General features: G+C 50.3%; 1 protein-coding gene across 1 annotated transcript in view; it reads left to right on the top strand.

Annotated features, from left to right (window-relative positions):
• Nucleotides 1-25020, top strand: part of TRAM2 (translocation associated membrane protein 2) — a gene marked incomplete at both ends in the record, with an annotated part of 72281 nt that overhangs the window by 19979 nt on the left and 27282 nt on the right. The window contains one exon of the mRNA XM_080700268.1: nucleotides 22223-22286. Within this exon, the coding sequence (XP_080556394.1) occupies nucleotides 22223-22286 (64 nt within the window). The remainder of the gene's footprint in view (nucleotides 1-22222; nucleotides 22287-25020) is intronic.

Below are 25020 nucleotides of genomic sequence, written 5' to 3'. Positions count from 1 at the left end.
CCCTGCCCTATTTTTTATTCTTTATTTTGAAACAGGGCCTCACCAAGTTGCAGAGGGCCTCACTAAGTAGCTGAGGCTGGCCGCGAACCACGATCCTCCAGTCTCAGGCTCCCAGATGCTGGGATTACAAGTGTGCGCCACCACGCCCAGCTCCTATTTTATTTTTATTTGGAAAGAGGGTCTCATTAAGTTGTTGAGGCTGGCCCTCAAACCTGTGATCCTTCTGGCTCATCCTCCCAGGTACTGAGATTACAACTCTGTGCTCTACGCCCTGCTAAATGTGACTTTATAAACAGATATCTTGTGCCGGATGTGATGGCACATGCTAATAATCCCCACACTTGGGAGGCTGAGACAGGAGGATTGCACAGGGTCGAAGCCAGCCTCAGCTACTTAGTGAGGCTCTCAGCAACTTAGTGAGACCCTGTTTCCAAATAAAATATACAATAGGTCTGAGAGTATAACCCAGAGGTAGAAAAGCCTCTAGGTTCCACCCCCAGTACCAAATAAAATAAATAAATAAATAAACATATCTTCAGTCTCACTCTTCCTCTTAACACAATTGATTTAATTTTGACTATGATTTATGCCTGGAAACTATGGTTTTTTCATGGTTGTAATAAAAATGCACAGATTGAATTCTGATTTTCTTCACCTAGGCATGGTAGCACACACTTGTAATCCCAGCATTTGGGAGGCTGAGACAGGAGGATTACGGTTTGAGGACAGTCTTAGCTACTTAGTGAGGCCCTTTGCAACTCAGTGAGACCCTGTTTCAAAATAAAGAATAAAAAACAGGGCTGAAGTATAGCTTGGAGGTTGAATGTTCCTGGGTTCCAACCCCAGTACTGCCCCCCCCAAAATAATAATAATTCTGAGTTTTTTCCCTACCCAGTAGTATAGCCAAATATTTTGAGATGTTAGCATTCTGTGTGTGTGTGTGTGTGTGTGTGGTACTGGGGATGGAACTCAGGAGTATTCTACTTTCCAGCTACACCTCCAGCCTGATTTTATTCTTTTACTTTGAAACATGTTCTCACTAAGTTGTAGAGGGACTCACTAAGATGCTGAGGCTGGCCTCAAACCTGTGATCCTGTCTCAGCCTCCCAAGGACTAGGATTACAAGTGTGCACCAGCATGCCTGGCTAAGATGTTAGGATTCTTAAAAGATGAGGCTGCTCCTAAATGCCCACTAGTAAGGGATGGGTTTGATCTGCTTAAGATGGCCATATGGCTCTCTATGTAGTATCATAAAATGATACCTAAAACATAGGGTTGTGTTTTTCTTAAAGCAGATTGTAGAATGTCATATTGGCATGGGCCACCATGCCCGGCTGAACTTTAAGCTTTTTAACATGTCAGTTGGAAATTTAAAGTTTATCCCCAGCCCAGAAGCCGCCTGTGGAGCTGTGGAAGCCGGCGAGCTGCTCACTCGGGTTTGGGAAAGGCTTCTGCCCCAGCCCCTGTCCGCCAGGGGTATGGTAAGCACACACAGCTGGTGGGGGCAGGCCGGGGAAGCCAGCGGGCTCTGAGAAGTTAGAGGCCTTGACTTTGAGGCCTTGAAGAATCTTAGACCAGGGCTGGGGAGACCATTTCCTGCCTGACTTTACCTCCCAGCAGGCAGGTGTTCTGTTCAGTGAACTATGGGCTGTTGGTGGTGGTTGCCTGTTGACACTCGTTAAACCCAGAGAAGGCAGGAAGATGAACAGCGCTCAGCCCAGGGTTTTCCCATAGCACTGAAAATCATAAATGAAAGGTAACACTGAAAATCATAACCGACCAAAGCAGTGATTAAAAAAAAGAAGAAAAATGGCTGATTGTTCCTTATTGAATACCTGTGATCTGCAAGGCCTGGTGCTACATTTGACCACTTAATCCCACTAATCCCCTCAACAATCCTTTTAATAGATTCAGTCTCTGTCTACACCAGGTAAGTGGAACGGCTCCTTGTCGGAGTTAGTGAGGGCAGAGTTGGGATTTGAACACAGGTCTTTCTGAATACAAAGTCCAGCTCTTAGCCCGCATGCCAGGCTATTTCTTGACCCGAGGCACAGGCCGGGAATGCCTCCACGTGGGGGACGCAGCAGCTCCTGGGCTGAAGGTCGGATGGGGAGAGATGGTCAGAGGTGAGGCCAGAGCTGCCGGCCAAAGGACAGTCAAGCAGAGGACAAATGGGCCAGCGATACCACTCCTGGGGATCTTCACAAAGAGACTGAAATCACAATATTACAGTGACGTGGGCATGACCGTGTTCACAGCAGCACAAGTCACGATATCCAATTATGGAACCCACCTAGGTGTCCATCAACAGAAGAATGGGTGACAAAATTATGGGGTATGGGGTATGCACACATGGAATTTTACTCAGCAATAAAGAAGAACAAAATTATGTCATTTTCAGGAAAATGGCTGGACCTGGAAACATTATGTTAAGTAAGATTGGCCAGTCACAGAAAGGGCAGGGTCATATGTTTTCTCCCCTATGCGGAAGCTAGGGCGTGATTGGGATACAAGAGGGACTTAGATAATGCAGGAGAAACAGCTAGTATGTTGGAACCAGGGGAGGTGGTCAAGGGGAAGGGGCAGGGGAGGGGAAGGGTCCGCGTGGGAATTACTTCCATGGACATTATGCATTGATGGGAGACGACCAATGGCAATCTCAATGCCCTGTATGGGAAAGGGGGTTGGAGAGGGAGCTGTCCCTTTACACGCGCTGGCATAGTCCATTGTCTCTCAAACTGTATCATCAGGTGAGACTACTGTGCCAGTGAAAGTGTACTCATCATAAATGAAAGACCGCACTGAAAATCTGTGTATCTGTGTGTGTGTGTGTGTGTGTGTGTGTGTGTGTGTGTGTGTGTTACTGAGGATGGGACCCAGGGGCATTCTACCTCCAAGCTACACCCCCAGTACTATTCTTTGTCCTTCTTTCCTCTCCCTTCCTTTCTTCTTTTCTTTTCTTTCTTTCTTTCTTTCTTTCTTTCTTTCTTTCTTTCTTTCTTTCTTTCTTTCTTTCTTTCTTCTTTCTTTCTCTCTTTTGCAGTACTGGGGATGGGACCCAGGGGCATTCTACCTCTGCTACACCTCCAGCCCTATTCTTTTTCCTTCCTTCCTTCTTTTCTTTTCTTTTCTTTCTTTCTTTCTTTCTTTCTTTCTTTCTTTCTTCCTTCCTTCTTTCTCAGTACTGAGGATGGGACCGAGGGGCATTCTACCTCCAAGCTACACCCCCAGTACTATTCTTTGTCCTTCCTTCCTTCTTTCCTCTTTCTTTCTTTCTTTCTTTCTTTCTTTCTTTCTTTCTTTCTTCTTTCTTTCTCTCTTTCACAGTACTGGGAATGGGACCCAGGGGCATTCTACCTCCGCTACACCTCCAGCCCTATTCTTTTTCCTTCCTTCCTTCTTTCCTCCCTTTCTCTTTCTTTCTTTCTTTCTTTCTTTCTTTCTTTCTTTCTTTCTTTTTTCTTTCTTCTTTCTCAGTACTGGGGATGAGACCCAGGGGCATTCTATCTCCGAGCTACACCCCCAGCCCCTTCCTTTCTCTCTCTCTTTCTTTCTTTCTTTCTTTCTTTCTTTCTTTCTTTCTTTCTTTCTGATCCTCCTGTCTCAGCCTCCCAAATGCTGGGATTATAAGCGTGCACCACCACGCCCGGTTTAACTGCATTTCTTTATTACAGGTCTTGTCAGATCCTTTAATATAGTAGTAATGAGTATTATACATCTGCACCAAACATATTTGTTGACCTTAGGGAGTGTTACATGGAATAATATTATCAGAATATCTTGTAAGATGCTCAGGGCAATTGTACTGAGTTTGTTTGATGAGTTGTCGTAATTGAGGGTGGAGAGGGGTTTTTAAAGCAGTAGGGAGCCATGGCAGGGGCTGTGTGTGTGTGTGTGAAACGTGTGTGTGCTGACCTAGCTAGATACCTGTGTATTTTGCCTGGCCGGCCTAGCCAGGACGGTGGCAGGAGGGGAGGAAGGTGGACTGAGTCCTGACGCAGAGAATCCAGCTTCTTCTGGATGGGGCTGGGAGGAGATGAAAATATAGCTCGTTAGTAGCACAAGGAGGGAAAATAATGGATTTCTCAGCGTGGTGAAGGAGAAAGCCACCCGGGGCTGTAAGGGCAGGCGGATGCTGGCTGCAGCCCGGGCCTGGTGCACGTAGCGATCCCTCCTGGGTACCAGCTCTGCCGCCCTGTGGGAGTTCACGATGCTCTCTCCCGGTCAAGATGCCAGCGCCTCCCCGGGACACAGCTCTGAGGAGGAACAGGAGATCCGGGTGCCTAGAGTGGAGGTTTTCCAAGGTAGCACGGCACGCAGAGTCCTGGATGCCAGGTCTGGGGAGAATCTGTGTCCAGGAAGCACACGGAGGAATCTGCGGAAACAAAGGACATCAGAGGACTCTGGGAGAGACACGAATACCTGGGGGTCAGGGGGAGGTGGCCAGAGGCCACCCATGTGGCGTACGGCTGAGCTGCCAAAGAACAGGTCTCTTTGTTTGCCTCTTTTTGGCACTGGGGATTGAACTCAGGGGCCTCCTATCTTGAGTTACAACCCCAGCCCTATTTCATTTTTTATTCTGAAACAGGGTCTCACAAGGTCACTGAGGGTCTCACTAAGTTGATGAGTTTGGCCTCGATCCTGTGATCCTCCTTTCACAGCCTCCCAAGAATTGGGATTACAGGTGTGCACCACCAAGCCGGGTTCTCATGGTGCCTCTTTGCTGTGCTTATTTCCCTCTCCCCTTCCATGCGCCCAGCTCCCTCTTCTTATATAGATGATGTAGACATACATTTTTATTTGAGTTTTGAGGTTTCGATAGGTGCAGATGTTTTGGTATGGCTGCAGGTGGCCACCAGGTACCCGCTAAGATGTCTGATTCCAGTCTGCTCTTGGCCCCCTAATCTCTGGAGGGTGCGGAAGGGCTGGGCGGCCTCTCCAGTGGGCCTGCCCCTGTACCCTTGCCTCTGGGCCCTGCAGCCGGCAGCCTAAAGCCTCTCTCTTTAAGGCTGGAGGTCAGCCTGGCTCCGTTCGCTGGCTCTCCGTTCCCTCCCTTCTCGCCTGGCCGGGGTTTGGGGCCGACTGTGGCCCAGGGCCTGCTTGTCAGCACGTGGCTTGGGTTTCCGTGTTAACGTTCCCGAATTGGGATCGTGAGGATCAAGTGTCCGTGTTGTCCGATCACGCTGAGCCTTCGGGAGCAGCCAGCTGCGAACTCTTCAAAGGGCTGAGTGTAATTGGTTTGGGAGATGCTGCTGGGAGACAGAGACGGGACAAAGAAGTCAGTTTTTAAAGGGAGACAAAATGAATGACCGTCACAGCCGTGGGCCATCGCGCGAGGCGTGGTGTTCGGGCACACAGAGACCCCTTCCTCTTCCTCTGGAGTTTTCCATTGCCAGAGTCCTTGGCGACCTGCGCAGACCCTCTCTCTGCAAATACAGCCTCCGTCTCCCACGGCTCCCTTATTATGCTTTCCTTTAATCTGACCCATCTTCAGGTCGCCAGCTGGCAGGGCCTCAGCAGATTCCAAACCCCAGCTGGTGCCAGAGTGTTTACACGGGCGGGAAGCTTGGCAGACGGCTGGCCCTCCAGCCAGCCACTCAGCTGAAGGAAAACGTAGAAAGACATCCGCGGAGAAGTGGCCCGCGTGCGCCCGCCCGCCCGCCCTGCTTCTCCCTCCTGCCCACCCTCACGCCAGTCTCTGCTCTCCCCTGAGGAGATAAGAGGAGAGACCCTTCGAGAAAAGAGGGCATGGCCGGGGGCTCCCTGGGTCGCCCCTCCTGCCCAGCGGCCTTCACACAGCGCCTGAGCCCAGAGCGCTAGGCCCGGTGCCGCCTCAGGTTCTGTGATCATGATGGGTGTGCCTTTTTCTAGAAGCTGGAGGGGGTGAGTGTCCAGGAAGCCAGGGCTGGGGATCATCCCTGCAGCCTGCCGTGTCCTCAAGATCCTGTTCCTCCCTCCTTCCTCTGCCAAGGTCCCTGGAGATGCCAGGGAGGCTGCTGACCCACGGCGGTGGGTCGTCTGGACCAGAATCTGTGAGAAGCTGGTTCTGGAGTTGTTCCAGAAGCCAGTTGTCCACACTGGGGCGTTCAGAACTGAGGGCCCCTGAGCGAGGCCGTGGGGAGGAGGGGCGGTGCCAGTGTGCGTGCACAGAGGAGGGTTCTCCTGACCCCGGGTCCCGTTGTCCGTGTCCCATTGGCGAGGCTAACTATTATGCTGTGGTCTGGGTTTAAACCTTTCATTTGAGAAGCACGGCCATGTGGCCACGTCCGTCGGAGACCCCAGCAGGACACAGATGGGGCAGTTGAGGAATGGCTATTGAAGGCACTGTTCACGAGGGCTGGGCTGAGTCTGGGGAAGCAGATGTGGTACCACAGAGCACGTGGGGGCTGGCAAAAGTGGGGGGATGCCCCTAAGTCGCGGGGGGCTGTGGATGGAGTGGGTCAGGAAGCACCAGGAGGAGAGGGGCCGGGGTGAGAGCTGTGTTGAAGGACGGGGCTGGGCCTTTGAAGAGGATGAGAGTCGCTACAGCAGCCGCCTGGCAAGGAGGGGTCCGGGGCCTGGTCCCCTCCGCACGGTCTCTCGTCCCCTGGACTCAAGCCAGAGCCCACTGATGGCCCCATAAGCACCAAGCTCTGCGTCTCTGCTCACACGGCGGTGGATACCCAGTCTCATTTGCACGTCCAGATTTTCCTCTACCTCCTGCTTGAATCTTGCCTTGGCCATGATGACAGATGAGCAGAAAGGGATCCTCGGATGCCGGGCGTGGTGGCGCACGCCTGTAATCCCCGCGCTTGGGAGGCGGAGACAGGAGGATCGCGCAGGTTCGAAGCCAGCCGCGCTGGCGTAAGAGACCCTGTTTCAAAAATATGAAATAGGTCTGGGAGTGTAGCCCGGAGGTAGAAGGGCTTCCAGGAACCCCAGTACCACCAAAAAATAATAATAAATTAAAAAAAAAGAGATCCTCGGATGCGCTAAAGTACAACAGGCTTTGGGACAGACGTCTCCTGGTGGCAGTCAGCCCAAGAGTGTAACACATTGACTCTAAGCAACTTTTTTTTTTGTGTGTGTGGTGCTGAAGGTGGAACCCAGGGGCATTCTCCCTCCAAGCCACCCTCAGCCCGATATTTTATTCTTTATTTTGAAACAGGGTCTCACTGAGTTTCAGAGGGCCTCACTAAGTAGCTGAGGCTGTCCTCGAACCTCGATCCTCCCGTCTCAGCCTCCAAATGCTGGGATTACCCTGTATTCTTGTGAGACTCAGTCTTGCTTCTTAAGGTGGCAACATACGAAGTGCTTCTGCTTCCGGCCTTGATAGTCCTCAAGTAGTGCTAAGTCCGTTCATTCCTTCGATGCCCCACTCTGCACACACAGCTCTCAGGAATGCACAGGCCCTTCCAGGGAGAGCAAATGGGTTCTCTTCACTGTCTCTAGTTACCACACACCTTTGAATATCTGCATCTGACAGGCACCTGCTTGCTTGACAGTTTCACGTGGAGGAGCTCGGACTCACTTGTCCATTAGGGAACTAATCAAATGTCCTTGGTGAATCTGACACGGTGGCGCACGCTTGTAATCCCAGAATTTGGGAGGCAGAGACAGGAGGATTGCAGGTTGGAGGACAGCCTCAGCAATTTAGTGAGACCCAGTTTCAAAATAAATAAATAAATAAATAAATAAGGCTGAGGTGTAGCTCAAAGTGGAATGCTCCTGGGTTCAATCCTAGTACCACACACACATACAAAAAAAAAAAAAAATGGAGTGGGTGAATTATAAAATATGGGCAGTGTTTAGAACTTTGTTTCTAGAAAGCAAAAGTTTGAAAGTTTGTTACAAGTATGCTTTGAGGAAAGCAGTCTTCTCTTTATCTTGACTTTTCATTCTGGGAAGCAAGGCTGGGGCTGGGGCTGGGTCAGCTGATGTCCCAGTCAGTTGTTGAACTTGGGAGATGAAGGCGGCCCATTTGGGGGCCCAGTAGCTTTTTTTTTTTTTTTTTGGTGGTACTGGGGGTGGAACCCAGAGGCTTTCTACCTCCGGGCTATATTCCCAGACCTTTTTTTATATTTTATTTGGAAACAGGTTCTCACTAAGTTGCTGAGAGCCTCACTACGTAGCTGAGCCTGGCTTCGAACCCGTGCGATCCTCCTGTCTCAGCCTCCCAAGCACGGGGATTACAAGCGTGCGCCACCACGCCCGGCGCCCAGTAGCTTTTTGTAGAATAGAAGGAAGAAGGAAGGAATAAATGAATGGGTGAATAAAAGCTTCAGGGGTGGCTAGATTTCCTTTCCACTTTTCATTTTAGACTAGACACACGTGGGGGCAGCTGAGCTCTGAGGGTGGCCCACACCACCACACTCCACTGAGCTGAGCCAGCCCAGGTCCAGGGCCCCCACCGCCCCCGTGCATCTTCCTGGCTCAGCTCACCGCCTTCCAGAAGTCTTCCAGAGGAGAGCCATAAATCCCCCCTAAGCCCAGAGCACTAACAGATGTTTACTGAATCCGTTTGTTGTGCCAAGGACATGGGGAATGCAAGACAAATGGACACGTGCTCTCTGCTCTCGAGAAGGGACTCGTCGTGCTCTGTGGGTATTCTGGCCCTCTCTTAAACCTAACTCTGCATGCACCAGAGTCTCACGTCCAGATGGTCTTAGGTTCCGGTCCCGTTTCCGGGGCTTCCCAGCTGTGTGCCTTCAAGCAGGTGTCTTGGGCTCGCTGAACCTCACCGTTTCTGCACATTAGGGTGTCAGGACCAGGTGAGATGGCTTCAGCAGGTGTTGGGCGCCATCCCAGGCACGTGGAGACCGCTCACGAGGTAGTGACGTGCTAGTTCTTTGTAGACGTGGAGGTTGGGTGACGTCATCCTGTGTGGTGGTTTGAACAGCGCCCAGCAGTTCCCAAGATGCCAAGGTTGCTCCTCACAGGGTGGTGGTGGGTGATTATTTGAAGTAATTCTGCAAAGTGGCTTCACCTGGCCTGGCTTGCACTAAGTGTTCAGAAAGAGGTTAATTGGATCATATCTGCAGTAAGGGAGTGCGGCTCGGTGGGCAGCATAGCTCGCTCCTGATTTGCGTCTCAGAGCCTTTGCAGGAAGGACGTGGGTCTTGTAATTTTTGGTATCAGTGACAGCGCTGTGCCTTGCCTAGAGACGTGCTCAATAAATATTTTGTAATTGAAGGATGGCTCTAAATATTTTTTAATTCCATTTGTCTACATATAGTACTGCACAAAGACATGTTTGGAGGAACAGGTAAAAGTGTCTCACCGTTTTTGTGTGTGTGCCTGCTTTGCATGCACACACACAAAAATACACACAAACACACACACACACATACACACACACACACACACACACACCCCTAATGCGTCCCTTGACACAACCACACTGTGAGGTCCAGGAGGAAGCTTGGAACGGCCCGTGCTGTGGTGAGGCCGCCGTGGAGTGTGGGCCAGGCTCACGGCCAGGAGCTTATCCGTGTGTCTGTGGGTTCTGATTCCAAACTGATGAGCCCAGCCAAGAGGCAGTGAAGGCTGATAAACTGATAGGAAGCTGGAGGCCCCGTGGAGCTCCAGGCCTCGGGCACCCCAAGGTCTCGTCCCGGGAACCTGCAGAGCAGCAGTCCACGCAGGTGCCGTCCCTCTTGAGCAGAGTGAAGTCACCATTGCGGAGAATGACAGTGCCACGTGGCTTTAAAGAATCACTCAGTGGATAGCAGGAAATATTTCTTGGGGCTTTGTGAATAAAACGGGAGAGGGGATTACATTTGTTTTTGTCTCCCCACAAGTCCTCTTTGCATTTTATTTATTTATTCTTTTTCCAGAGCCGAGGATCAGACCCAGGGCTTTGCATGTGCTAGGCGAGCGCTCGACCACTGAGCTGCACCCCCAGATTTTATATTCCTCTGCAGCTCCCAGTTACGCTCCGTCTCCTGGATTACATCAATTCAGGGGTGTTTACTGCTCATCTTCTCTCTACCTAGACCTAGTGTCTGCACCGAGGCAGATGTGAGCACTGCAGAGGGAGCGGGGTCTTGGGATCAGAGGGAGGCTGTGGCGGGTGGGAGCCGCCCAGGGCCAGCGTGCTCCGTTGGGTGTCCCTCCCGGCCGTTCCAGATCTCATTTCCTAAAGAGCCCCCGCTGGTGTGCTAGATCAGCCTGTCTCACTCGCCAGGGTCCTATGTCTTCTCTCATAGGCAGGAGCTAGAGAAAAAAATAGGAAATGAAGGAGGATTTATCTCTCAGATAAATTAGGAGAGACCAGTAGAACAATGGAAGGGGGTTGAGAAGGGAGAGCAGAAAGGAGAATTGAAGGATATAGATCAAACAGTCCATATATATGACAGTGTCACTACCAATGTCACTAGCAGGTATGGGCAGGATGTGGAAGGCAGCACACCAACTGCTGCGCACAGCTGTTGAACTCCACATGATACGTCGTTACAATGCACCAATATATATATATATATATATATTAGTGCATTCAAGTGTCCCGAGCCACTTGAATGTGCCCTCTCAGAATGATGATTGTGTTAGGCAGCTTGCCATCACTATAACAAAACACCTGAGATAATCAACTTATAAAGAAGAAAGGTTCATTTGGCTCACAGTTTGGGAAGTCCCAGTGAGTGATGGGGTGGATCCTTTGAGTGTGTATCAAGGCAACACATTCTGGCAGAAACATGCAGCAGAGCAAAACTGCCCACCTCACCCAAAGAGCCTGGGAGCAAAAGAAAGAGGAAATTGCTGGAGTCCCATAATCTCCTTGGAGGGCACCCTAAAGCCCTCCTACAAGGCCACGCCTCCCAGTGGCTCCACCCCAGGAAGCAAGTCTTTAGCACGAGGGCCTTTGGGGGACATTTAAGATCTAAACTATAGCAGTGACTTTGGTGGGTTGTGTATTAGTCAGCTTTCTGATACTATAATGAGATACCTGATGCAGGGTACTTATGAAGTAGAGAGGTTTATTTTGGCTCGTGGTTCTGGCGGGTCAAGTCCATATCAGGCAGCTCCATGGGCCTGGCCTTCTGGTGAAGGCAGTACATTGTGGCAGAAGTATCAGAAGACCTTACTTTTTAGTATGTGTGTATGTATGTATGTATGTATGTATGTATGTATATGGTGCTAGGGATTGGACCCAGAAGCATTTCACTTTTGAGCTACCCTTTTATTTAATTATTTAGTTATTATTTATTTAATTTTTTGTGGTACTGGAGATAGAACCCAGGGGCATTCTACCTCCAAGCTACACCCCCAGCCCTATTTTTATTCTTTTTTATTCTTTTTTTTTTTTTTTTTTGAAACAGGGTCTCATTGAGTTGCAGAGGGCTTGACTAATTACCCAAGGCTATCCTCGAACCGTGATCCTCCTGTCTCAGCTTCCCAAATGCTGGGATTACAAGTGTGTGCCACCATGCCCAGCTTGTTTTTTTGTTTTTGAAACAGGGTCTCTCTAGGTTGTGTAGAGTCCCTCTATGTTGCCCAGGCTGTCCTTGAACCCGTGATCCTCCTGTCTCAGCCTCCCAAGTACTGGGATCACGGGCGTGTGCCACCATGCCTGAGACCTTTTATCTTGAGGCAGAAAGCAGGGGGAGAGAGGGAAGATGCCAGGGTCCCACAGTTCCCTTCAAGGGCAGCCCCCAGTTACCTAGGGACCTTCTCCCAGGCCCCACCATCTCCCAGGGCACCACCCTGAGGACCAAATTTGTGACACGTGGGTCTTTGGGGGACATTCGAATCACAGGAAACCATAGCAGGTAGAGATGATCTTTTGCATATCGATTTGTCTGGCCGGGCTGCAAATGTGGGGGGCGCGTGTCCTGCCTTTGATGGTGCTTGGGGGGGACGAGCAGTGTTCCCGTGTCTGCGAGTTGAGGGAGCAACGCTTGGAAGGAGAGTGGGGGCCGCTTTCCTGAAAGACCAAGGCAGGGGTCCTGATGTTCTCCCGGCCATAGGGAGCCATGGGGAGCTGTGAAACGGGGCCTGGGGCATATTAGGAAGATGAGCCTGCTCTCCACTACCTGCTCAGGGGGAGATGGCAGGGACTGCCCCTGAGGATAGTCCTTTCATCTGCCCTGTGCCACCTCAGGGGTGTGCAGTGTGTGTGTGTGTGTGTGTGGGGGGGGTATGTCAGTGGCTGGAAGAACGAGGAAGAGACCAGAGCGGAGGCTGGATTCATCAGCAGGGAGGTTGCACAGGGAGCTGGGGTGAGGGGCCTGATGATATGTCGGCCTCCAAGGACCGGCTTTCAGTCCAGGCTGTGCACCCTTCCCCGAGGCTCCGTGTTCTTCCTGAGCTTCTGCCCTCCCGGTGCGACACCCATAGACAGCAGAGTTCTTGGGGGCACCGTGGAGACGGGTGCCGGGCTGAGAAAAGGCACCGAGTCTTTTTAGGTGCGACGTAGAACATCACTTCCAAGTTAGTATAATGAGATTTCTTTTTCTTTTTCTTTTTTGGTGGTGGTGCTGGTGCTGGGGTTCCTGGAAGCCCTTCTACCTCCGGGCTACACTCCCAGACCTATTTTATATTTTTATTTGGAAACAGGGTCTCTTAAGCCAGCGCGGCTGGCTCCGAACCTGCGCGATCCTCCTGTCTCCGCCTCCCAAGCGCGGGGATTACAAACGCCTGGCGTTAATGAGATTTCATAGTAATGTGTATAACAACATGTGTGTGTGTGTGTGTGTGTGAGAGAGAGAGAGAGAGAGAGAGAGAGAGAGAGAGAGAGAGAGAGAGAGAGAGAGAGAGAGATCCTGAAATAGGGCATTAGATGCAACTGTTGACATTTGCTTGACTTTATTTCTTCACACCCGGGCTGTGAGGTGCCCGGTTTGGTGGCCGAGTGTGGTGGTGTTTCCCGAGGCCACACGTGGGGTGTGAGGTCTGTATTTTCCGTTTTCCTGTGGCACCCTTCCTGAGGGCACTGGCCCTATACGTTGTCATTTCCCTTCTCCACCCTGAAGCGACTCTGACTGTCCCCTTGTGAGCCGTGTTAGCTGAGGAGCAGGGGTGTCTGCTGCTGGCATTTTTTCACTGCCCTCGTTGGCTTTGGTTTAAGTCACCTGAATCTAAAGCATCCCCATCCCCAGTGGGCTCTGCCTACCAGGTGTCCTCCGTGTCCTTGGCAGGTCTTTGTAGACTCAAGCGAAAGGGGTTTACGCCGGCCCACCCCGCGATGATGCCTCCCCTGCTGGAGTGGAGTGTGTCCCGGTCACAGATGGTGGCAGGAGGCAGAGGTGGCTGGGACCAGGCCAACAGGGCAGAGCCCCGGGCCTGTGCTTGGCCTTTCCATGGGATGGTTCTGTCCCCTGCTGCCTGGGTCCATCATTGGCTTTCACCAGCACAAGGGCGGAGGGAGGTATGGGAACAGGGACCACACCTGGAGCATTTCAAGAATAAACCATTTGTAGATTCACCTCGCAGCCCCAGTTTTCCCCTCAGTTTGACCAAGGGTGGAGATGAACAGCCCCTCCCGTGCAATCCTAGGCTCCCCCCAAGGAGCCCTGGGGACGCTTTCACCCCGTCCATCCCTGGGAAGTCCAGGCCCCTCTTCCAAGCACGCTCCTGTGCACATGCCAGGCTCTCAGCTAGATGCAGGGGTTGGCATGCTGATGGTCTGAGCAGCAAACCGTCCAGGTGCTTAAGACAGATTGAGAAAGCTCATAGCCCAGCGCGGTCTGCCGCCCGCACCTTCCCAAGGTGCAGACAGGGAGACAAGGCGGAGAGGGCTCGGCCGGGCTGTGGATCCTTGAATGACCCTTACATTTCCCCGAATGCCAGGAAATGCTCGAGCCAGGAAATGCTCGAAGTTCCTTGGGCAGGATTCTCCCTGGCACCCACTCATTTTTTGTGTGGTATTGGGAATGGCCCAGGGACATTCTACCTCTGACATATACCCCAACCCCATTTTGTTATTTTATTTTGAAACAGGGTCTCACCAAGTTGAGGAGGGCCTCACTAAGTAGCTGAGGCTGGCCGCGAACCTGTGATCCTCCTGTCTCAGCCTCCAAGTGCTGGGATTACAAGTGTGTGCCACGCCCGGCTCCTGGCACCCACTCTTAACACTTGTTTCCGCCCACCCATCTGCATTGATTAGAATTACTCCCTTTGTCTTTCTGCCTTATAGAGCTGTAGCGCCTTGAAAACTGCAGTCTAAGCTGGGCGTGGTGGCCCATGCTTGTAATCCTAATACTTGGGAGGCTGAGACAGGAGGATCCGGGTTCACGACCAGCCTCAGCTCTTTAGTGAGGACCTCCCCAACTTAGTGAGACCCTGTTTCCAAATAAAGAATAAAAAAATTCGGCTAGGGTATAGCTCAAAGGTAGAATGCCCGTGGGTTCAATCCCCAGCACCACGGGAAAAAAAAAAAAAACAAACAAAAAAACCCGCAGTTTAAGCCGGGCGTGGTGGCCCATGCTTGTGATCCCAGTACTTGGGAGGCTGAGACAGGAGGACAGCCTCAGCAATAGCAAGACTCTTAGCTACCTAGAAAGACCTTATTTCAAGACAATAACAACAGCAGCAGCAAAAAGGACTGGGGATGTAGCTTGGAGGTAGAATACCCCTGGGTTCAGTCCCTAGTACCCTACCTTACAGACAGACAGACAGACAGACAGACACACACACACACACACACACACAGAATATCAATATTCTTAAAAATTATTTTGCATGAGTAATTCTCTGTTTAGCTTTTAGCTTCCACAAAGAATGGTTTATAAGTATACTGCACTATCCAAATAAGAGGAAAAGCTATTGGGCATAAGAAATATCTATCCAGGGCTTCTTTTCAGAGGAGGGTGAGGATGTGTGTAGGTATATGTGTGTGTTGGGGTTGTGTGTGTGTGTGTGTGTGTGTGTGTGTGTGTGTTTATACGTATATATGTAAATTATTTCGGATGAGTGCATTCACTTCATGCAAATGCATTTATTTTATATAAAGCCGTCTGTAGGACATGTAGGTCAAGATCCATCTATGCAAGCATAGATTGCATAAATATGCATTGTTTTTAAAATTATAAGTTGGGGCTGTAAAGGAAGCTGGGAAGGGCTGTCCCTACGACACCTCCTAATTTTTCAGTAGTTGACTTAATTTAATTTCTCAAATTGGGGGAGCGTAAAAATAACAAATTTGAGCTTTTTAATGTATTTTTTTATTTGTGAGGGTTTTTTTTTTTTTTTGGTACTGAGAATTGAACCTAGGGTCATCCTACCTCCAAGACAAAACCCTGTCCTGTTTTATTTTTTTATTTGAAATAGGGTCTTCCTAAATTGCTGAGCTGGCCTTTAACCTGTAATCCTCCTGGGATTACAGGCATGAGTCACCATACACAGTTTATCTGTAGTGTGTGTGTGTGTGTGTGTGTGTGTGTGTGTGTGTGTTACTGGGGATGGAACCAAGGGGCATTCTACACCTCCAGCCCTATTTTTTATTCTTTATTTTGAAACAGGGCCTCATTAACTTGCAAAGGGCCTCACTAAGTAGCTGAGGCTGTCTGCGAACCGCGATCCTCTTATCTCAGCCTCCCAAATGCTAGGATTACAAGCTTGCGCCACCATGCCTGGCATATATATATATTTAAAGCCCAGTTTCAAATATTTTTAAAGCTTTCCATGTGTCCCTTTCTACACTCCTTGTTATCCAGCATAGTTTAGACTTTGAGCTGGTGATTCTAATGAAGCAGTTTCTCGCGGGTGTTTTTGTCATGTATCTACACGTTGCTTTTTAGGCCTGAGACTGTGGCCATGACTGTTAATAGCGAGCTGTGCTGTGTGTGTCTAGCTTTGCCCTGTTCCCCCATCAGGGCAGTTTTTCAAGAGTGGAATCAGAGTCTCTGGGTGCTGCTCGAAGTGACTCAGGAAGGTACTGGCAGAACCTGGCCCTGCATTTCAGGCTCTCACCCTCCCTGCCTGCCTCTGGTCACCCAGCACGGAGGTTTGCAGAGACCCAGAGTGAACAGCATCTTTGTCTCGCTGCTCCTGCTTTTTCTTCAGCATCGGAGCCTGCAGCCCCGGGACCTGGCATCTCACCCCTTACGAGGCTCCTGCAGGTCATCAGGCGGCCCACTGGCTCTCAGAAAGCAAGAAGCTCAGGACACAGACACTCCAGGAAGAGAAGGCTGAAGAAGTCTCTTATTTAAAAGAAAAAAAAAAAAAAACCACTCTTCCTCACCAATTGGGTGTAACTTTCCAATGTTTTCCTGTCTGACTGAAATTTTCCTATCCACCCCCTCAGCAGAAAGATGCAAAATCAATTTTGGGAAGCCCGAGTGGAGATGATCTGGCTTCCCGAGAGCGAGGCTGGGCTGGGGGAAGAGAGGACGTTTTCCAGCCACAGCAGGAGAATTCACTTGGCTTTAACCTGTGCGTCCAAGGAAGAGAAAGAGAATGTCCTCATTGGCAGTGGGGGGACCCTGGGCCCGCAGGTGGGCGAGGTGGTGGTATCCGTGAGACCACTCGGGTGGTTGGGAGCAGAGGTCCACACGTCCCTTCCCAGTGCCAACATACAGCTGCATCTACACAGAGAAGTAGAGTGAACCGCAGGGCTGAATATCTACAGCAAAGCGCCGGGACTGCATTCATTCATCAAAGTTCTCTTTTTCATCTCTGGAGAAGGGTCTGGGGCATTTGGCAGCCTAGGTGTACCCAGGGTCCATGGCTGGTGGGCCAGTGGGCTGACCCAATAGGCCTTTTGTCACAACGCATCTTCGCAAGATGTAAAAGCAACCATATGTGTATAGTGTGTGTGTGTGTGTGTGAGAGAGGGGGAGGGGAGGGGGGAGGGGTGGCCTCACCAATGTAATTTAGTGTTCTTCTTTGCATTAGTATATTAGCACATTGTCACTTTTAACCTTTCACCCACTGAGTGTGGCTTTTAAAATGTTATTAAACTCAATAATGCTTCCTATAAACAGCTTTAGAGGGATGAGAAATAATTGGAATGACGTTTTTAATAGGCCCCCGTTTCTCGGTCCTCTGTGCTACAGAACCCGCTGGCGCTTGCAGAGGGGGCTTGTTAATTGTTTGGTTTCTGGTCCGAGGTCGGGAGAGGGTTACGGGATGAAGATTTGGGGTGCCGGAGGGCCTTTGAAAGCCGAGTGGTTCTTATGCTGAACAAGTAGAGTTGTTCTTTTCGGCTAATGCCCTTTCTCCCTCTCCCCCTCCCTTCCTCCTTTCCTTCTCCTTCTTCCCTCCCTCCTTTATTAATGAACATGGTGAATTTAGTTGCTGAGCACTTTTTCCTCCTTCAGATGACTGAAAAAGCTTAGAGCCCAATTTCTGACCCCCTTCCGCCCACGAGTAGGACTTTGGAATGCATTTTTGTGGACTAGCCTCACTCCCTGCGCCTTCTTTCTGCCTTTAATGTGTTTTTCATAGGCTTTTTGGAGGGTCTTCTGCGTCTGTTTTCTGTTACTATTCTATGTTGTGAGGCACACTGTGTTTGCAAAACTGGGTTTTCAAAACACGGAACAGGTGTGTAAAGAGTCAAGCGACTGTCGCTTCCCTCCCTGGGTAGTTGTGAGTCTCGGGGACACGTACCTCTCTGTGCCACACGTTCTGCGTCTTCATCTGTAAAACAGAGAAACTGACGCCGTCCGGCTCAGGCACAGTAAAGTGGGAGTGGGTGTAGCTGCTTTCAAAGCAAGATGGGCGTTTTAGAACCGGTTTCCGTGGTCACTGCCGGGGCATAAGGACGGAAAGATCCTGGATCTGGTGTTTTTGCCTTAACTCAGGACCCTAGATCTGTTCTCTTGGAGTCAGAAGATCTATTCTCTCAGAGTCGCGTTCAGAAAACACGTGCTAAGCATCCATCCTCGGTTACCAAGCATTAGAGCTGCTTTGCAGTATGAGCTCATCGAGCGGGTATTTGTGAGACACCTACTACATGCCCAGGCCCAGGGAGAGAAAACACAGCATAAACACGGGCAGGTGACCGCCAGCCGAGCGCACCCGGCCCGTGCCCGTGGCTGTGTCCAGGTGACGGCGCTCACTGCTGAGCGCAGGTCCGTCCACAGCACCGTCAGGCCGTGGACTGGCCACCATCAAGGCAGGCAAGCTCCCTACCCTCCTAGAACTCATGGAGGAAAGGACGGCTTAAAAACAAAGGTGACTCCCTTAGAGTGAGACACTTAACACGGGAGAATTTTATGGTGGTTAAATTATACCTTAATAACGACATTAAAAGAAATCTTGGCCCAGGTAGAGCTGACATTTTCATTGGCCCTAATATACTCGAGCCTTGTAATTTGTGGATTTCATTGTATACAAATTTGCAATTTGCTTGCTTACTAAGATTTATATGTAGCCTACCCCCAGTCAACGTGCGGCTTCCCTGTGGTCACTCGCCAGCGTGTACAAGACAGTAAGTGAACCCCCGACGGGCACGGTCCCAGCCGAGGTGCGCGGAGGCTGGGCTCTGGCTGTGCGTCCAGCTCACACTGCACGCAGGTGTCCTCTTTGCAGTCTATTTAGTGCCACGATTTTTGCACTTTTGCACTTTTTGTTGGGATTTCCCTATTTTAAAATGGTTCCCAAGTGTCGTGCTGAAGTGCGGTCCAGCGTTGCAAAGCATGCGAGGGCTGTGATATACCATATGGGGAAAATATGTGGGTTAGATATGCTTCCTTGGGGCTCGAGCTGGCTGTAATGCAGCACTGTTGGCTGTGAGTTCAGTGTTAATGAATCAGCATATATATGTTAAATGAGGTGTCTTTAACACAGAAGCACATATGAAACAAGGCTATGTATTGGTCAGTGGGTGGAAACTTGACCAAAAATTTTGGGAACTTAACCTTGTGTTTCTCCTAGGTGTAATGTTTCAGTTTTCACTAATTTAGAGTTTGCAGTGACTTTATAGCGTATAACTGATGAATAATGAGGAGTGATTGTACATGTAGAGCTAGAGCAGAGCTAGAGCAAGAATATATTTTTGCGCGTGAGCTCTCTCTCTCTCTCTCTCTCTCTCTCTCTCTCTATATATATATATATATATATATATATATATATATATATGTCTATGTCTTGTATAGCAGATGCTGGTCTTGTACCAGTTCTCAGATGTGGCTTTTCAGACTTGGTTGCAGTGTTGTGGGGCCCTGGCAGGATGCTGTGCCCCAGAGGGTCTGGTTTAATTGCCTGGCATGGAGATTTTAAAAACTCCTCCAAGATGTTAATTGCAGCCAGGGTCGAACATCAGTGCTCTACACATTAAATAATAATGTGGCCAGGCGTGGTGGCACACGCTTGTAATCCCTGCGCTTGGGAGGCTGAGACAGGAGGATCGTATGGGTTCGAAGCCAGCCTCGGCTACTTAGTGACTCTGTTTCCAAATAAAATATAAACTAGGTCTGGGAGTATTGCCCGGAGGTAGAAAGCCTCTGGGTACCACCAAAATAAATAAATAAATAAATAAATAAATAGATAAATAAATAAAGTGTCTTTAAATGGACAGCGGCCAGCTTAAGAAGTCTCTCTGGAGGCTCACACAGGGACAGGAGGCTGATGAATCTCGTGTACGCCAGGACCAGAACTTGAAGAACCACAGAATAGATGGACTCCATAGGCTTGGGGCACTGACCGGCATTCCCTCCAGTCCCATCCAGGATGTTCAGAGCCCAGTACAGCTGTCCTGGCAGGGAGTCCCGCCCCTTCATTCTTTCAGGAATTGGGTGGGTGCCCATGCTCTGTTGGGGGACGAGTCGCCCCCTGGAAGCCCTGGTGCCGTTAGGAAGGGGAGAATGGTCTCCACACGGCCAATTCTCTGCAGAAGTCCCTCTGCCCCAAATCCTCAAAAGACAAGTGCATTTCCCAGGTGAAACCGCGTGGGAGCTTTGTGCTGAGGCCATGATAGAGTGTTTGGTAAATATGTTCTGCCCGACTCCCCTCTCTCCTTCCTTCCTCCCATTTCCTCCAGCTCCTCTGGTTTTTCCTAGCAGGATTTCAAAGTCTGCAAGGTCAAAGTTTAACCTCAAAGGAGTCACAGCAGACCACACAGAGCTGGGTGGCTGGGTCTAGCTTGAGCACTGGGAGTAGAGTTGGGAGAGGGAGAGTGGGCCCCAGGGCTCTGCGGGGGAGCTGGACTCCGGAGGTGGAGCAGCTGGACAGATCTCAGGAGGAGGCCATGGGTGACCCAGGGCAGCTGAGGGAGAGCGCTCGGAGTGGCTCCCTGCAGACTGGGAGCACTTGCAGAGAAGGAAGTAGACTTGGGTTTTTATTTTTGATCTTATCCAATGAGCAGTTAATGAGCACCTCCTAATGCATTGGGCGTGAGGACAAAGGCGTCAGCACTGTCTCTGCCGGGGCAGCTAAGGAAGTGGAGTGACAGTGAGCTGGGTCAGGAAGGATGAGTGAGGTTCTGATCCATTAGCTGCGGGGGCTATAGGAGGAGGAGAATATAAACTGAGCAGCGCTAACCCCCCTGAAGGACGCAGTGAGCGGGGCATTTGGGCTGAAACCAAGTCTGTCTAGTCTAGAGAGAAACAAACAATTGGACTGAGAGATAGGCTGGGGACACTGAACAAGGTCTTAAGGACCAAAGTAATCTGGTTTGGGGATGGTGACTGGGGAGGACCTGTGTGTTTGCAAAGCTCCTTCTCATGCCTGCTGTCATTTGGGTTTTCCCTGCAAGGTTGATAGTACATGTTTAAGCATCAGCACAGCCAGGCGTAGTAGTGCACATATGTAATCCCAACTACTTGGGGAGGCTGAGGCAGGAGGGTCGCTAGTTTGAGGCTGCCTGGGTAACTTCCACATCTCTGTCTCAAAATGAAAAATAAAAAGGGCTGGGGATGTAGGTCAGTGGTAGGGTGCTGCTGGCCTCAGTCCTCAGTATGGCTCAAGAGTGCACACACACACACACACACACACACACACACACACACCAGCGCATGCACCAGCACACACACACACAAGTGTACAAAAAGCTTTTTCTTGCATCACTATAAGAAGTAAACGACACCCCACTCCACTGCAGAGTAACAGATCTCCTTGGCCGTGGGGTTTTCTCTGTGGGGGAGGCTGAGGACAGGCACCGCCCCCTGGTGTGTCCAGAGCTGAGCTAGAGTGGCGAGCGGAGTCTGCAATGCGTCCTTCACGTATGTCTGGGCCGCACTGGCCGTGGTGTAGCATACGTCCCCCCTCCGTCTCCACCATGTGCATCTTTCTGCATCTGTTCACAGAACCACCAGAGGCCTCCTGGCAGAGCGCCTCCTCCTCGCCCGCCTCGCTGCAGGTCCCACAACAGCGTGGCTGGTGCTTCCCAGGCCGGTGGCACTTCTGGGGAGCTCTAATCGATGCTCACACCTGAGTGAGAGTGGCCACAGGCTACAGCACCCAGACCAGCTGAGGCCTATGGGCATCCCCGATCCTACAGAGAAGGAACCTGGACTCGGGGTGGGAATGGCTTGCTCCTGGTTATCTGGCTCTGGGAGCCAGCATTTGAACCCAGGCAGTGATTTTTTTTTTTTTTTTTTTTGTGGTGCTGAGAGTAACCCAGGGCCCAGCACATGCTAAGCAAGCACCTACCACATCCCTCTCCCCCTGCCCTGGCAGTCAGTTCTTGAGTTCAAGCTTCCAATGCCCATATTTTGCCATCTCTCCCCTGCTGGGTAAACTGTCACAGTACTGATTTGGCTATTAATAACCAGGTGATAGCCCCCACAGCACAACTAAAACTCTAAAGGCAACTTTCGAAATAAACAAACCAGCGGTGTGGGGTGTAAGATCTTGGTGCATGGCCCACAATGGGGTAGATGTGAAATGAGCAGCTGGAACTCTCTGTTTCTGAAGCTGAGGTTTAAACACATCGGGGCTGTCAACGTGCAGACAGCTAGAGTGCCGGGGAAACTTCAGCTGGGTCCTAAGCCCTTGTAGACTGTGGCCTCGACTTCCACAGTGCTGAGTGCAGAGCCCTCAATGAGAGTGAGTGAATGAGTGAATGAATGAATGAGTGGCAGACAGATCGTGAGCTCTCGGCCTGCCAAGTGCAGTGAATACAAGTCTAGACACTCTCTGTGGCCCGGGGTTGTTTTGGCTGTTAGTGCAGGTATTGGGAGGAATGTCATTAAAGGCAAATGGGACAAACCTCGTGCTGACTGTGCACTGGCAACACCCTCCCCGAGAGGCCTGGGGTCTGCGATGTAAGAGGGCCGGGCCCCTGGACCTGGGAGCAGGCCTCGCGTGTTTCTTTTGATGTGGCCGAGAAGTTAAACGAGAGCATTTTTCTTTTGTTTTACAGGTCACAGCCAAGACTGCCTTCCTATTTATTTTACCTCAGTATAACATTAGCGTGCCCACAGCAGGTAAGGAAAGCGCTGGTCTCCATCTGCCTGGCCCGGGGATCCCTGAGAACGTCCCTTTTCTCCCAGTACTTGTGTGACCTTCTGGTTAATTCACCTCGGCTTCTAGCATCTTCCCAGCGGTATTAGCTGTGGTGTTAGGTAGGAGCGGCCCTCTGCCCCAGATGCTCTAGGGGGCGCCTCCTTCCCCAAGGAGTTGACTTTTGCTGGGGACAGGACTTAAGGCGTCTTGGCCATTGGTCTCTTCTCAAGAGCACCCTTCCTTCCTTCCTTCCTTTCTTTCTTTCTTTCTTTCTTTCTTTCTTTCTTTCTTTCTTTCTTTCTTTCTTTCTTTCTTTCTTTCTTGTGGTACTGGGGTTCCTGGAAGCCCTTCTACCTCCGGGCTATACTCCCAGACCTATTTTTTTATACTTTTTTTTTTGGAAACCGGGTCTCTTAAGCCAGCGCAGCTGACTTTAAACCTGCGCGATCCTCCTGTCTCCGCCTCCCAAGTGCAGGGATTACAAGCATGCGCCACCACGCCCGGCCTTTCCAAGTTCTTCAGTGAGGAGGGTGGCCAGGATGTGGCCCTTTGATGGTGTATGGAGATGCAGCCAGGGACGAAGTGCTGTGCTCCGACTGGTTTGGGGTCAGGGGTAAACCCAAGCCTGGGCACGTGTCTTGACACGGGACCATCACGCAGGCCACTGGCCCCAGCCAGCTGTTGCATCCTGAGCCGGCCTGCAGGTGCTGAATGTTTCTGAAAGCCTGCTGGGAACCCAGCCACAGTGTCAGGTACCACATGGTCCTCACAGCAGTGTCCCGGCCAGCAGCAGGGTTAGGCAGGTGCATGGCTGGGCTGGGCTAAGCTGAGCTGGGGAGAGGGCTCATCTAAAACAGTAGCTGCTACTTACCCCCAGCCGGTTCTTGACACTTGGGTTGTGAACACTGTAGCTGACAGCTTCTTCTTTTGCCCCCAGGAGAATCATAAGAAATCTCTAGGTAGAAATACTCTGATTTTAGTTGGGCATGGTGGTGTAAGCTTGTAATTCCAGCATTTGGGAGACTGAGACAGGAGGATTGCAAGTCATGGACAGCCTCAGCTACTTAGTGAGGCCCTTTGCAACTCAGTGAGACCCTGTTTCAAAATAAAGAATAAAAAATAAGGGCTGGGAATGTAGCTTGGAGGTAGAATAACCCTGGGTTCCATCCCCAGTACCGCAAAAAGAGAAAGAAGAAAAGAAAGGAAGAAAGAAAGAAAGAAAGAAAGGAATGCCCTGTTTTTTTGTTTTTTTGTTTTTTGTTTTTGGTGGTGGTACTGGGGTTCCTGGAAGCCCTTCTACCTCTGGGCTACACTCCCAGACCTATTTTATATTTTTGAAACAGGGTCTCTTACACCAGCACGGCTGGCTTCGAACCTGCGCGATCCTCCTGTCTCCGCCTCCCAAGCGCGGGGATTACAAGCGTGCGCCACCACTCCCGGCGAAAAGCCCTGTTTTTCAGGGCTAGAGGGAGAACTCAGTAATAGAGTGTGGAGAGTGTGCTTAGCATGCATGAAGCCCTGGCTGTAATCCCAGTACCAAAACAATAATAAGTAAGTAAATAACAGATTTCAAGGAGATGGGCATGGTGGCATGTTCTTGGAATTCTAGCTACTTGAGAGAGGGAGGCAGGAGGATCACAAGTTTGAGGCCAGCCTGAGCAACATGGCATGATTCTGCTTCAAAAGAAAAAAGATTGAGCTGGGCGTTCTTGCAACACGCTTGTAATTCCAGTACTTGGGAGGCTGAGACGGGAGGATTGCAGGGTTGAAGCCAGCCTCAGCAACTCAGCAGCTTAGTGACAGCAATCCCAGCAACTTAGTGAGACCTATTTTATTATTTATTTATTTATTTATATATTTATGTATATATATATTTATTTATTTATTTATTGCGGTCCCGGGGATGGCTACACCCGCAACCCTATTTTTTTCTTCTTTATTTCGAAACAGGGTCTCACTGAGTTGTAAAGAGCCTCACTAAGTAGTAGCTGAGGCTGTCCTTGAACCGTGATCCTCTCGTCTCAGCCTCCCAAATGCTGGGGTTACAAGCGTGTGCCACCACACCTGGCTAGTGAGACCTATTTAAAAAAAAAAAAAAAAAAAAAAAGCTTGAGGAAATAGCTCAAAGGAAGAATGCCCCTGGTTCAATACCTAGTAACCCCCACCACCACACACACACACACACACACACACACACACACACGCGGCCGAGGGTGTATCTCCGAGGAAGAACGCCCCTGGGTTCAATCCCCAGTACCAAAAAAGAAAAGAGATGGTAAATTAATGTTAGGTATGTTTTACTATGCTTCCTTTTTACCCCTTATCTTGTTTGAGACAGTCTTGCTGTGTTGCACGGGCTGGCCTGGAACTCCTGTGCCCAGCCCAAGTTTACCATCATAAGCACTTAACGTAGGGGCAGTAAGTACATTCTCACGGTGCTACCTTCGTCTGCAAAACTCTTCATCTTGTAAAATCAGAACCCTGTCTCGTCTATGCGGCCCGCCGCCCTTGGCAGCCACCATCAACTTTCTGTCTGACTGAAATGGTAAAGTTTGGCTTATAAGAACTGGAGGAAAGCGCCTCGTAGGCATAGAATCACACAGCATTTGTCCTTTCATGACTGGTTGAAATTTATTTTCAAATGCTTATTCAACATATATCTAGGTGGCCGGGCGTGGTGGCGCATGCTTTTAATCCCCACGCTTGGGAGGCGGA

Source organism: Muscardinus avellanarius (assembly GCF_963383645.1).
Source record: "Muscardinus avellanarius genome assembly, chromosome: 8".
In the NCBI taxonomy this organism is placed as follows: domain Eukaryota; kingdom Metazoa; phylum Chordata; class Mammalia; order Rodentia; family Gliridae; genus Muscardinus; species Muscardinus avellanarius.
The sequence above is the reverse complement of the archived record's forward strand: the minus strand, read 5'-3'. Positions and strand labels throughout refer to the sequence as shown.